Below are 11,749 nucleotides of genomic sequence, written 5' to 3'. Positions count from 1 at the left end.
AATCTCAATGAGATTTTTACCTGGATAAATAAATTATATAGAATACGTTTTATTTATAAAAATATAATTTATCTCTCCAATGTGCTGTAATCACACAGCTCCTCAGAAAAGTAACTTGGATCCATCCGTGAGGGATCAGAGTAGAGCTGCTACTCCTCTGCATGGAAAGGACCCAGCTGAGGTGGTTCGGGCACCTGACACGGATGCCTCCTGGGTGAGGTGTTGTGGGCATGTCCGACTGGGAGGAGGCCCCGAGGCAGACCCCGAACACACCAGAGAGATTATATTGCTACAGTTTAAATTACTGTAATGCTTTATTTGCTGGATTATCCAAACGATCAGGATGACTTAGCTTATTCAGAGTCCTTTCATACACAGCAAAATCTGAACATATTATCACAGTACTGAAGTCAAAACAGGATCACTTCTAAATACTTCTGTCATTTCATAAAACTGCTAAAGGTTTGAGCCCCGGGTACATTTCTCAGTGTCTATAATGCTACTAAACCTATAACTGTGCTGAGGGTGTGTGTTTGTGTGTGTCTGTTTTAACTCGTATTTTATTTCTCTGCAAAGTGTGCTTTGAAAATAAGGACAAGCATTTAACACCTTTACACTGAGGGGCAGTGACCCCTTGGCTGAATCTGAAGCTTTCTAATCTGCACGCTGGGCTTTGACATCCTGCTCAGCAGGTGCAGAAAGATGCCTGTACATATGTATGTATATATATACGTCTATGTTTGTGTGTGTAAACTCTATTCTCTACATTTCCTCATGACCAGCATGGTTACAGGAAACCATGTTCATTTCCAGCCCACTGTTGTTTGCACAGGTCAGAGGTCACATTTGTCACATCTATTTGCACATTAAATGTCTATGCTGTGACCTTGGAGCCGCTTACACTTGGCAATTTATCATATTTTAGTAACACACAGCATGCTTTACTGTAATGATCTTTTATATATATATATATATATATATTTTAAATTTTCAATAACACCAGTGCAGCGTAAAGAAACAAACAAATAAACAGATACACACGAGAGAGAAAAAAAGGCCACATATATGGGAAGAGTTCCAGAAAGGAAGGGAAAAAAAAGAATAGGTTAAATATGGCATGTCATGGGTCCAAAAAGGACTGGATCTGGAAGTACCCAAGTGTACCCCAGATTTAGACAACTGCACTTGAGTACAGTTTACAGAAAAATTGTACTGTAATGATTTAGGACAACATAGACTGTCTGATATCTGCAAAAATGGTTACAGGTAACTTCAGTAATTGTAGATCCATTAAAACCAGAAACTTTAAGTAAATATTTGCCAGTGTTTCCAGCATTTTAAATGCTATTGACCAGCAGTTTGCACAAACCCGCTGCTCTTGAAACTTACTGTTATTATTATTCCTTTTTTTTTTGCAGCCACACATTTGTTTTTTAGGAAAGCTGGGGTCAGTCAGGTGGTCTCCCATATTTTCCTGGCACCGTCAGCATCATTGTTTGTCAACGAGTGTCAGGGAAAGAAAAGGAAGATAGTGAAAGTCACTGTGTATATGGTGACTTACTGACCTAGTCATTGTGCCTGTGCTCCAACATGAAATATCCTCTCATGGGACTCTGTCAGTGATTTATGAACAGAAAGCTTGGTTGTGACATCTGAAAAATGCATACAGGGAGACAAGGAACTAGAAGAACTGATAACTCTTAAACAAATGTAAGTAATTTAAGACTAATGTTGCTATTCCAAAGCTTAAAAATAAGCTTGGATGCTTTTTGTTACATATACGGTTATGGTCAAAAGTATCTCTGTATCTTCAAAGGACTGTGCATTCATGATATATTGTTGCTTTGGCCGTATTAACAAATGGAGCAGATCTACATATTATTAGAAAGTGGTATTAGAGGAGACACAATCCTTTTTGGGTTGTGTCAGGGAGGGCTTCTGGTGCAAAATATCAACTAAATCAAACAGACAGTGACCACTGGTGAATAACAGAACAACTGAAAATAGCTTTTTATTCAAGGATTTAGAAACTCTTTAGTGGGTAGTAGTGATTATTGAGTACAAATGAGAGTCCTGAGAAGACTGGGGAGTTATTATCGACTAGAGCAGCTTTACATTATTCACAGTCCTAAATAATTTATCTTGTCATCTTTAGCTCCTCCCCCTTTATACCAGCTTTCATCTGATTAGCTGCCCCTCAGAAACAGAAGAGCTGAACAGCAGTTGACCATGTTAGAGTTATCTGCTCTTCCTCTCATTATTCAGACCTAAGGAAAAACTGTCTGGAAGGGAGGGTTTAGAGCTGTCTGAAGCCTAAGCTTTCGGCTCACAGGGATTATTTTGGACAACTAAACCCTGGAGTTTAATAAAAGGTATAAAATCGAGTTGGTAAATGCACTTTTATTACATTCCACATGTGCTTGCTGCTCCAAATGGAAAGTATAAAGGGAAAAACAGGGGACAGTAATACAGTGATACTTCCAGAATGAATCACAGTACAAAAAGGGCATCAATATGTACAATACTATTTATGTACAAAAACAACTATGTTACACACAAGTATGATAAAAACCATACATCTCGGGCAAACTGCAGTATTACAGAGACAAAACAGGCATCAGTGTATACTCTTAAAAATGTTCTCAGGAGGCTTGCAAGCCTTTGGTTCAGGAGGATGCACTTTCACTCTAAGCAGAGTGAAATGTTTCCCCTCTCACAAAAACTAATTATATCCAGTCTTTCGTTCACTCTCACACACACTTACACACAGCCAGACACAAACAAAAAATGTTAAATAGGCATCTGTTCACTGATCCTTTCTGTCAGAGTTCAGTGGAGGTTTGGACAACAGTCAGATGGCAACACCGAACAGGAAATGTATCGGGACTCAAATGGAGGAAGATCCTCTGTTTACTCTTGACAGTTTCACAGGCACTCAAAGGCAAGTCTGTAAGTCTTTAGGTTTTCAGTTTACTGTTGAGTCTTTCAGCTCAACTTTATGCCTGTGCTGCTTTTTCATGGCCATTAAGAAGGCCCAAAGACGATGGCGACGACGCTCTTTCGACCCCTCTGCTTAGCAGCCTTTGTTCCTCTGGTGTCTGCGCACAGCCATCTTTGTTTATAAAGGTCAGAGGGTCACCTTTAATTTTCATATCTGCAACATCGACACAGTGCAAGTAACTGGAGACGGGGTCCTGTGAGCAAAAGAGTGCTAAGGACGCAAAGTAAATTTAAAAAACAGCTCCTCAGGGCTTTAAAAGGTCAGCATGGGGTCAGACCTCCAGCTCTTGGTTATCTGCATAGTGGAGGCGGTTCAACTTCTCCCTCTCTTGGTTTGAAATGTCCAGTTTGGCAGCATGTGCTGGCTTTAGTGCTGGGGAAGGGTGTGAGGGGGCCGGGGAGGGCGGCAGGGTCAGTTCAATCTCCTCGTAGCAACGTGAGACGGGGGCGGGAGCTGGAGGGTTTGTGAGAGGGGCGGCAGCGGGCAGCTGGGGCACCGGACGGTCCACGTTTCTGATGAGGTTGACAAACTCCCTCTGGTTGTTGATGCCTTCTTCCTGCGGGACAGCCTGCTGCTTTTTCCGCTTCCGATGGAGGTGGGACAGGATGAAGGCGCAGGCGGCACAGCCACAGACCGTCACCAGAGCTAAGACTCCCACCAGGATCATGTAGAAGCTCAGGCCCCCGTGTGCTGAGTCAGACATGGCGCCTTCGGGTGTTGAGACGTGAAAGATCAGACCAGGGTTCATCAAGATTTTATACGTTTAAAGATGCACAAGTATTTCTCTCACCTTGACAGTGGTGACCAATGCAGGGATTTTTGAGGCTCATGCACTCGTCACCATAGTAACCGTCAGGACAGATGCACGTGTTCCTGCCATCTATGATGTGACACTGCACGCCTTGCTGACAGGGGTTGGGATTGCACAAGTCCAACACGACCTGAAATATTGGAAAAAACAAAACAATAAGACAGTTAAGGGAGACATCCACTTCTCTCTAACCTCCAGTGAAATTTCTGATGTTTCTGATTGGATCTTTAAAAGATCTCTTCTTACTTCACTTTCAATGCTAAAACTCAAATGTTTATTTATAGCCAATGAATTTTTTTTAAGTTTTAGCATTTTTAAACTTTTTGGTGTAAAATTTCCTCCTAATAGTATGAGTTCTCCCGTAGCTCAGCAGGGATTGAAAAACAAAAATAAACAAACAAAAATGAATTTGAAAGTTGAAAGACTAAAGACACCGGATATATAAACCTGAATATTTTAGATTTGTTATTTTACCTAATTATTTGAGATTTTCAAGGATCACATTAAAGTTAACAAATGTAGGCATTAAACTAGCAATCTGGAGCCAAGAGGTTTTTATAATATTATAAAAAAAAAAAAAAGTTTATTTACTGTTTGGCTTTTCTTAAAAAGTTTTAGTTTTACTTCTGTGGACTTTTTAATGTACTTCACTTCTGATAGGGCTAAAATGCTAGAATCATGTTTATTCCTGGTATAAATAGTAACATCTGATGTGCTGTCTATAGTTTTCAATCCACTTTTTTATTCTGTATTTTATTTTTAATTATAAGCTTGTTCTACCTTTGTTCATGATATCATCACATGTTTTATTTATACTCAGGTCCGTGTCCATGTATTACTTAAAAAAATGATTTTCTGCTTTTGTTTTGTAAAATATCTCCATTCATAAGAAAAAGAAAAAGAAACAACATTGAGTTCTATGCAACATAAATGTTGGCCAATCAGAAGGCTACAGGCGATAAAACCACACAGTCTGATGTCAAAACAGAGATAAAAGCAGATAACTTTCTAAATCTAAATCTTTATTTCAGTTGTTGTATGTGTGGACATAAGACTAAAATCCATAGACTAAAGATACGTTTACCAGAATACCAGCGTATGTGTGGACAGCGCCTCGCCCCAACCAAATGAACTTGAGATTAGCTGCATAATACATTTGTTACTGTGCTTTTCATTTACCTTAGCAGCACATTCAACACTGTAAATATTCAGGTTTCTCTTTCTGGAACAGGTTTAAATTCATATTTTACCATTGTGTAACATGAACTTCTGATAAAGACTAAATTTCTAAAATCCCCATTTTTTAAATCTATCATATCGATTTTTCTTTCAATCTTTTTTGGATTACTCTTTTGAAATATGTTGTTATATGATGTTATGCGCGCTCTCTGTGCGACCACACATCTATTATCTTCCTCTGATCTTCTGCTTTCACCTCTGATTTGTTTCTCACTCTGATTGGCTGCAGAAGGCTCACTGGCATGCATATACAGCTAGAAAAGGTGGAGCACGGAGGTTGCTGGTTGGCATCTCAGTACCTCGTCTCCTGATCCTCGTCAGCAGCACTGGTGATGTCGTTCTGCTGCTTTTGATTATGGCTTGAGTTTGGAGTTACGGGCAGTCGTGTTTTCGAGTTTGGTTCTGTTATTTTAGGTTATTAATATTAGTTTAGGGGAAAATGGAATCTGATGGCTCCTTGTATGGTTGTTTCATGATCTTCTTCCTCTTTTGTTTATTTTTGCCAGGTTTTCCATTTTCCTCATTCATGTTTATTCTTTGTAAGTAATCATATTTACATTATTAAAAGTATATTGAATGGCAGCAGTTTTCTGGGCCAGATTATGTTAGGTTCCCTTGAGTCTTTGATTCAGAGACTGTAACATCTAATATTACCTTGTATGCCTGTTTCATCTTTTTTACTAGAAATTATCTTCACACATTAGTTAAACTAAAAAAAATACCCATTTAGTTTTAATTATTAAAAAAATAAATTAAATTACGTTCTCCGACCTCACAGAAGTTTCCAGAATATCCAGTGGGACAGTTGCAGGTGACTGTTCTTTCATCCTTCTCCTCACACTGCCCTCCGTGCAGGCAGGGGGCGCTATCACACAGACGTTGATGATTTTGGCAGTGTTTTCCAGAGAATCCAGGTGGACACACACATCTGGATCCTGACACCTGATCCTGTATGGGTCAGAATATACAGTTGTGGTCAGATATTTACAGGCACTCATCACTGGCATGACTGTCATGGTAAATTTGTGCTTTTAATGACTTCTTTGAACTGTTCTTTTTCCAGGCTGGAATGATTGTACAGCATCTATCTTTAATGACTTTAAAAACAGGAATTGGGTTTGAATTTAATTTTGGGTTTTCTCTGATACACTCATGCTCAACTATATGCACACAGCCCCATTAATATTTGGTTAATTTCACTTAGCAAATTGTACCTTAACCAGATCCTTTTGGTAATCATCAACAATTTGACCATCATTTCATCTAAACTGGTTGGTCTCCTGGCACAGACCTGGGGTTTAGGAATGGGAAGGCCATTCCAGGAGCTTAATGTCAGCCTGCTTTATCCAGTCCAAAACCAATTTTGATGCGTGTTTGGCATAATTGTCCTGTTGGTAGACCCAACTGTGTCCAACTTTCAACCATCTAGCTGTTGATCTGAGGCGAAGTTAAAGAATTCACAGGTAGTTCTTCCTCTTCATTATTTCATCCACTTTGTCCAACATACCAGTACCACTTGCAGCAGAAGAGCCCCAAAGCATGATGCTACCACCGCCATTCTTCACAGCTGGTAGAGTGTTCTTAGATTTAAAAGACTTCACACCTCAAGAACCTATCTTCTGGGATTGTGGCCAGTCACACGGTTCAACCTTTATCTGACCATAAAACTTTTTAAAAGAAAGCATTTGGTTTGTGTTGATTTTGGAGCAGGGGCTTATTTCTTGGTTGGCACCCTCTTAGTCCATGGTAATGTAAAACTCACTTCACAATGGACTCCTTAGAGCTTCACTAACTTCCGTGGACATTCCCATTGTCACGAGTATTTGTCAATCCAGTGAGTGCTTTTTCTTTTTATAGTTGTAGTTAATCATGATCAGTAACAGAAGTTAACAAACCTTAACTTTCAGTACCACTTATTAAAATATTTAATAGAGTGTATGTATACATCTTAGCTCTTGTGGATCAGAGAAAGTGCAAAATAAATTCAAACTGTTGTACAATCATTGAACCCAGGAAAAGAACAGTTCAAAAAAACCTTAAAAGCCCCAAATTACCATGACAGTCATGCCCATGATGAGTGTATCTAAGCATCTGACCACAACTGTGTGTAATTTATATGTGTGACACGAAGACATGAAGTGTGGGAAAAGAGCACTGGGGAGGGTTACAGAGGATCTGCGACAGGCAGAATAATATTTAAGAAAACACTGAAGTTAACTTACAGCACAACAGCTTCAAAACCTTTTACTGAATAATGTCTGGCATACAGGGGTGCCCCCAGAATTTTTTCATAGGGGTGGCCATTTGGGGGGCACTTAAAATATTGGGGTGGAACATGGTGTGGTGGGGTGGTCCCCCTCTCCCCTTTGTGGCTCCCCTGCTGATGGGCTTAAAAGCTCATATTGAATATTTTATCCTATATCAATATTTTGTTTGAAATACTGAAAAATGATTAAGATAATGTGAATGCTGGGTAGTGAAAAACTTAAGAGGAGAACAACGAAGCAGGTGCAGAGACTGTAGGCAAATTAGACAGACAGAGGGAGGCAGGACAGCCAGGAGTCTTACCTCACAACGTCCACCATTCAAACACAAACCCTGACAGCTGCTGTTCCCTGCGGGGAAATGAGGAACGCCACATTAATTTCTCACACAAACACAGAATATCTATGATATCTATGAATCTGTAAACAAACATGTTCAAACTGAAGACAGAAGAGACTAAAGTTAGCACAAAGCAACAGGAAAGAACAGCCGAAAGAGACCTTTACATAGTGTTTGTTGCATTAACAGTGCACTGCAGTGATACGCTGTGAAGGTTGATTGATGAAAGTGGAGCTGGAGTGAAATGATTTCCAGCCCACAGGGAGTCAGACCTGCTGTTTAACGGCTCTTCATGGTTTACTATCTGTTGCAGGATTATCACTTCTCTCTTTACTTATAAAATTATTTTCCTTCTTCTTGTTCCTTTTTTTCATCCTTGTGCACTTACTGATGTCACAGTTAGGCCCCGTCCATCCAGGAAGGCAGTCACACAGGTAACTTCCGATCAGGTTGCGACAAGAGCGGGCGTGGATGCAGACGCTCAACTCACATTCATTGTTGTCTGAAAAAAAAAGAAGAAGATTTTATAAAATTTAGATTTTAATAAAATTAGCTAAACTTTTTATACCTCATTAAAAGTACCCATCACAGTTTACAACTTTTAGTGCCTTCTATTGAGTTATTAATCAAAAAGTTATTAAAGCGATTCACTTTGATAATATAAAAAGATATGTGGGCATATATTATCATTTTTACACAATGGAAGCAGAGGCAAGATGAGGGGATCAAAAATGGAGCTCATGTGGGAGCGCCAAAAACTGCAGTTCCCCTAATGGCCACTTGAGGCTGATTCCAGATATATATGCAGTCTATAGGAAACACATAACACACTAAGAGAGTTGATTGGATAAAGGTTAACACAACATTTAAGTAATAAGAAATTAAACGTTTGAATCCTTTTGAGATAAAATCTCATTAAGCTGACGAGGTGAGGAACATTTAAATGCTTTTAAAGCCTAGATTAGTTTTATTGATCCTTCTGGGGAAACTTGTCTCCTTCACTGTCTTTTTTGATGTCAGTGGACACGTCTGTGTTTTTTATTCATTAGTATCAATGACTGTAATTCAGTTTGACAATCAGGCTAAGTAACCAATACAAATCATTTTGGGGGATTACGCAGAGAGCTCTCTCAGATGGCCCTGGTTTGTGCCGGTACTTTTGCCCTCAAAACAGAAGGTCAGTATTAATAAAAACAAAATGTGAGCGTAATCTAGTTGGAGAACGTACAAACAGCACTGCACTAATTCAGTGAGATAAAACATCACCTAAATCCCTTCATCTAAGAGTCGCACAGCCCACAAAAACCCATCAAAATACTCCTGTATGTCTCCCACTGAGCTCAGATGATCTTTACCCACCATTTAAACAGTTCAGTTTTGCACTGGGTGCTTGAACCTGGAAGTGGAGAGCTGCTGGGCAGACGCTACAGTCGAGGGATGCATGTCAGCAATGAGACACAGAAGGCACGGCTTTGTAATATAACATTCACAGCACATCTTAGGTCAAACCTCGCAGCATCTTATTTGTTTATGCACACAACCCCTGCTGCTTTAAGTTTATCAGTGCCTATTCCCACCCTCTGTTGTTCTGGGAGTGTTGAAGCCAGGAGCCCTCGAGCACTTGGCTCCAAAAGGATAGAAGGAGGATTAGGAAGAAATGCTCAATGAATAAAGAGGAAGTAGTGAGTCAGTTATAGGTAATCTAAACCATTTACCGTCAGCCAGAGGCCTATTAGGATTTAGGTGGGGGTGTGTGTGTGAATATGGAAAGGCTATCAATGGTAAGAGCCTGAGGATCCATCCTGCTGTGGGAGAAAATGTGGGTGCAGAAATCAGCTATAAGCGAGTGAAACTGATCAGCAAGTGTAATTGACTTTTACTGTTTCAGGTGCTGCTGATGCTCTGCCTATTGGCTCAGGCTATAAAGAGTTTTATCACATGTGTCCAAACACTGTGTGTGTGTGTGTGTGTGTGTGTGTGTGTGTGTGTGTGTGTTGTACTGTGAGCCATTGGCCCGTGATGTGGAACTATGGAGGATCATCAAGTGTCAGAGTGACATATCGCTGTAACACCGAGGAGTAGGAGAGGCTGTCATCCTGAAATATGTCTCAGTTTTTACTTCATCACCCCAAAGCCCAGCATGTGTATATATACTGTGTGTGTGTGGTGTGTGTGTTTGACCTGAGCCCATACAATACTCCCTCTGCTGTAGTATCTAACACAACAACCCTCTGGGTTCAGGCTTGTCAATATGAGCAAATGCAGCCCAAAGAGACGTGACGGTGCATTAACAGACTACTGATTCTCAGGCAGCATGGGTTGATGGGAAAATTAACATGCTGCTGGCTTTTCTGCCTCTTTAATTTGCGCTTTAAATTCATATTTAGCTTCAAGTGGAACACAAGTGTTCCCAGCTTTTTAAAACAAGCTCAGATTGAATTTGTTCTCAGAGTATTTTTGTTTAAACTCCTATGAATAGTTTCCTTTGAAAATAAGGATCTCTGATCAGTTGTCTTGTTAAAGACACTTTTCCCAAATAGCTTGCAGATCCTGATCCCAAACTAAACATATCCATGCAGGTTAATTCCCAATGATGGCATCTCGTCTTGAGATGTACAGATTTAGCATTAGCAGACATCATCTCTGCACCCTAAAGAACAAAAATACACTTTTACACTTGCATTGCAGCCCTGAACCTTTTAAAATATTAGATTTTAATTTTTTAAAGACAACGATGTCAAGATGTCAAATGCACATACGGTACTGTGCAGAAGTCTCGATCCACCCCTCATTTCTTTATATCTTTTGAGCCAAGGTGCCAGACATTTTTAAAAGCGGTCTTGACCAATAGTTCTTAAAGATCTTCCAACTATTTCAACACTTTTTTTCACTTGTACTTGATCATCATAAAGAAAAAAACAGGGACAAAAGGCTGAGGTATGCCAAATTACCCAAGAAATGGACGGAAAAATCAGTGGCAGCAGGTCTGATAAATCCAAATTTGAAATTTTTGGTTCAAATTGTTATCAGTATGTACGGAGGAGGTCAGTATAGAGGCACAACAGTGAGTGTCTACAGCCATCCAAAAGCTCTGCCATAGTTTGGGACTGCATTTCAGCCAGTAGTGTTGGCAATCTTGTCAGATTTTGATTCACCATGCTATACCATCTGAAAAGCATCTGATTGGCAGCGGCTTCATTTTTCGGCATGACAATGAACCCAAACACACTGCACATGCAGTAAAAGATTGAAAAACACACAGTCGTACACTATCAGTCCCCTGAGCCCAGACCTTGAACAGTACTTGAGCAGTTTGGGATCATCTTGACAGAAAACAACAAAAGGCAGCCAACATCCAAAGAGGAGCTTTGTCCTTCAAGAAGCCTGGAAAACTACTCCTGAAGGCTATTCCAAGAAATGACAAGAAAGCTTGGCTAAAGTCTAGATTATATTCTACTGAGACCCGACAGCCAAGCAATCACTCCTGTTACCCTTCTTTTGTCATGTGTAGTTGGTGCATTATAATATAAATTGTTGTGGACAAGTCGGAGGTTTCAAAACAAATATGCAGCCATGTGGATGTTCACATCTGAGTATTTACTATCTAATGACGAGATTTATGTCACAGGGACTACATATACTATATTTCTATTTCTATTTGTACATGCATGGAAATCACACCTCTCATTTAGTCCATCATTTTGGCTCAGGCGATTCAAAAAAATAACCAGCTGAAAGCTCCAGAATAGTCGAGACTATTTTCTCTTTTGTGAAGTCAACAACACTTCAGTTCACAGACAAAAAAACACTTAAAGTACTCAGAAAAATGGAAACAACAGAGCAGGTGCCCATGAGCAGATACTAACTGGGCCTTGTGTCATTAACCTGGTCATTATTTGTCACCAACTGTGATCAGTTTGAGCAAAAGAAATTCAACAAAAATGTGATATAATCCAACTAAAGTCAATAAACAACAACGTGATTTACTACTTGTTCTATTACTCTTTTATTTATTCGCTACTAAGGTGTACTGGCCCTGTGCTGAAAGTGACTATATTTATGCAAACTTTACAACACTAGTACATACCAACAAG

General features: G+C 39.7%; 1 protein-coding gene across 1 annotated transcript in view; it reads right to left on the bottom strand.

The window, feature by feature from the left end:
• Positions 1 to 1,718: 1,718 nt before the first annotated feature.
• The window catches only part of LOC100705453 (protein jagged-1b), a 63,484-nt gene continuing 53,453 nt past the window's right edge, over positions 1,719 to 11,749 (bottom strand). Inside the window, exons 10-14 of the mRNA XM_025898468.1 lie at positions 8,044 to 8,157; positions 7,620 to 7,666; positions 5,823 to 5,999; positions 3,792 to 3,942; positions 1,719 to 3,709 (exon numbers count right to left, since the gene is read on the bottom strand). Coding sequence (XP_025754253.1) covers positions 3,273 to 3,709; positions 3,792 to 3,942; positions 5,823 to 5,999; positions 7,620 to 7,666; positions 8,044 to 8,157 — 926 coding nt within the window. The 3' untranslated portion in view covers positions 1,719 to 3,272. The remainder of the gene's footprint in view (positions 3,710 to 3,791; positions 3,943 to 5,822; positions 6,000 to 7,619; positions 7,667 to 8,043; positions 8,158 to 11,749) is intronic.

Source organism: Oreochromis niloticus, linkage group LG14, assembly GCF_001858045.2.
Source record: "Oreochromis niloticus isolate F11D_XX linkage group LG14, O_niloticus_UMD_NMBU, whole genome shotgun sequence".
Taxonomy (NCBI): Eukaryota; Metazoa; Chordata; class Actinopteri; order Cichliformes; family Cichlidae; genus Oreochromis; species Oreochromis niloticus.
This window is presented reverse-complemented; position numbering and strand designations above follow the sequence as displayed.